A 292-nucleotide genomic window follows, 5' to 3' on the forward strand; every position below is an offset into this window, starting at 1 on the left:
CGCCCGCACAGTGTTCCAACCCGTCCCAAACATTTTCCCTCAGCTCAAGCTGGAAAATCCGATCAAGCTTCGAGAACAACTCCACGCCCAGAGGCAATCACGGCTCGGCACAGGGGTAGCAGGGCTCTGCGGCTTCTCTCTCCACAGCCCGTAGATCCCAGGGATTCACACTTGTTCGGTTGAGTTCACACGAAACCACACGAAACACAGCGGAGGAAATTCAGCACAGGAACTTGAGCTTCAGGGTGGCGACTCGTTTTCATATCGGAAAGAGGATGCTAGAGAAGCTGTA

General features: G+C 54.1%; 1 protein-coding gene across 1 annotated transcript in view; it reads right to left on the minus strand.

The window, feature by feature from the left end:
• LOC131881246 (transmembrane emp24 domain-containing protein eca-like) overlaps positions 1-223 on the minus strand; it is a 2,814-nt gene extending 2,591 nt beyond the window's left edge. The window contains exon 1 of the mRNA XM_059228057.1: positions 3-223. Coding sequence (XP_059084040.1) covers positions 3-33 — 31 coding nt within the window. The 5' untranslated portion in view covers positions 34-223. The remainder of the gene's footprint in view (positions 1-2) is intronic.
• Positions 224-292: the final 69 nt, after the last annotated feature.

Source organism: Tigriopus californicus, chromosome 5, assembly GCF_007210705.1.
Source record: "Tigriopus californicus strain San Diego chromosome 5, Tcal_SD_v2.1, whole genome shotgun sequence".
Classification (NCBI taxonomy): domain Eukaryota; kingdom Metazoa; phylum Arthropoda; class Copepoda; order Harpacticoida; family Harpacticidae; genus Tigriopus; species Tigriopus californicus.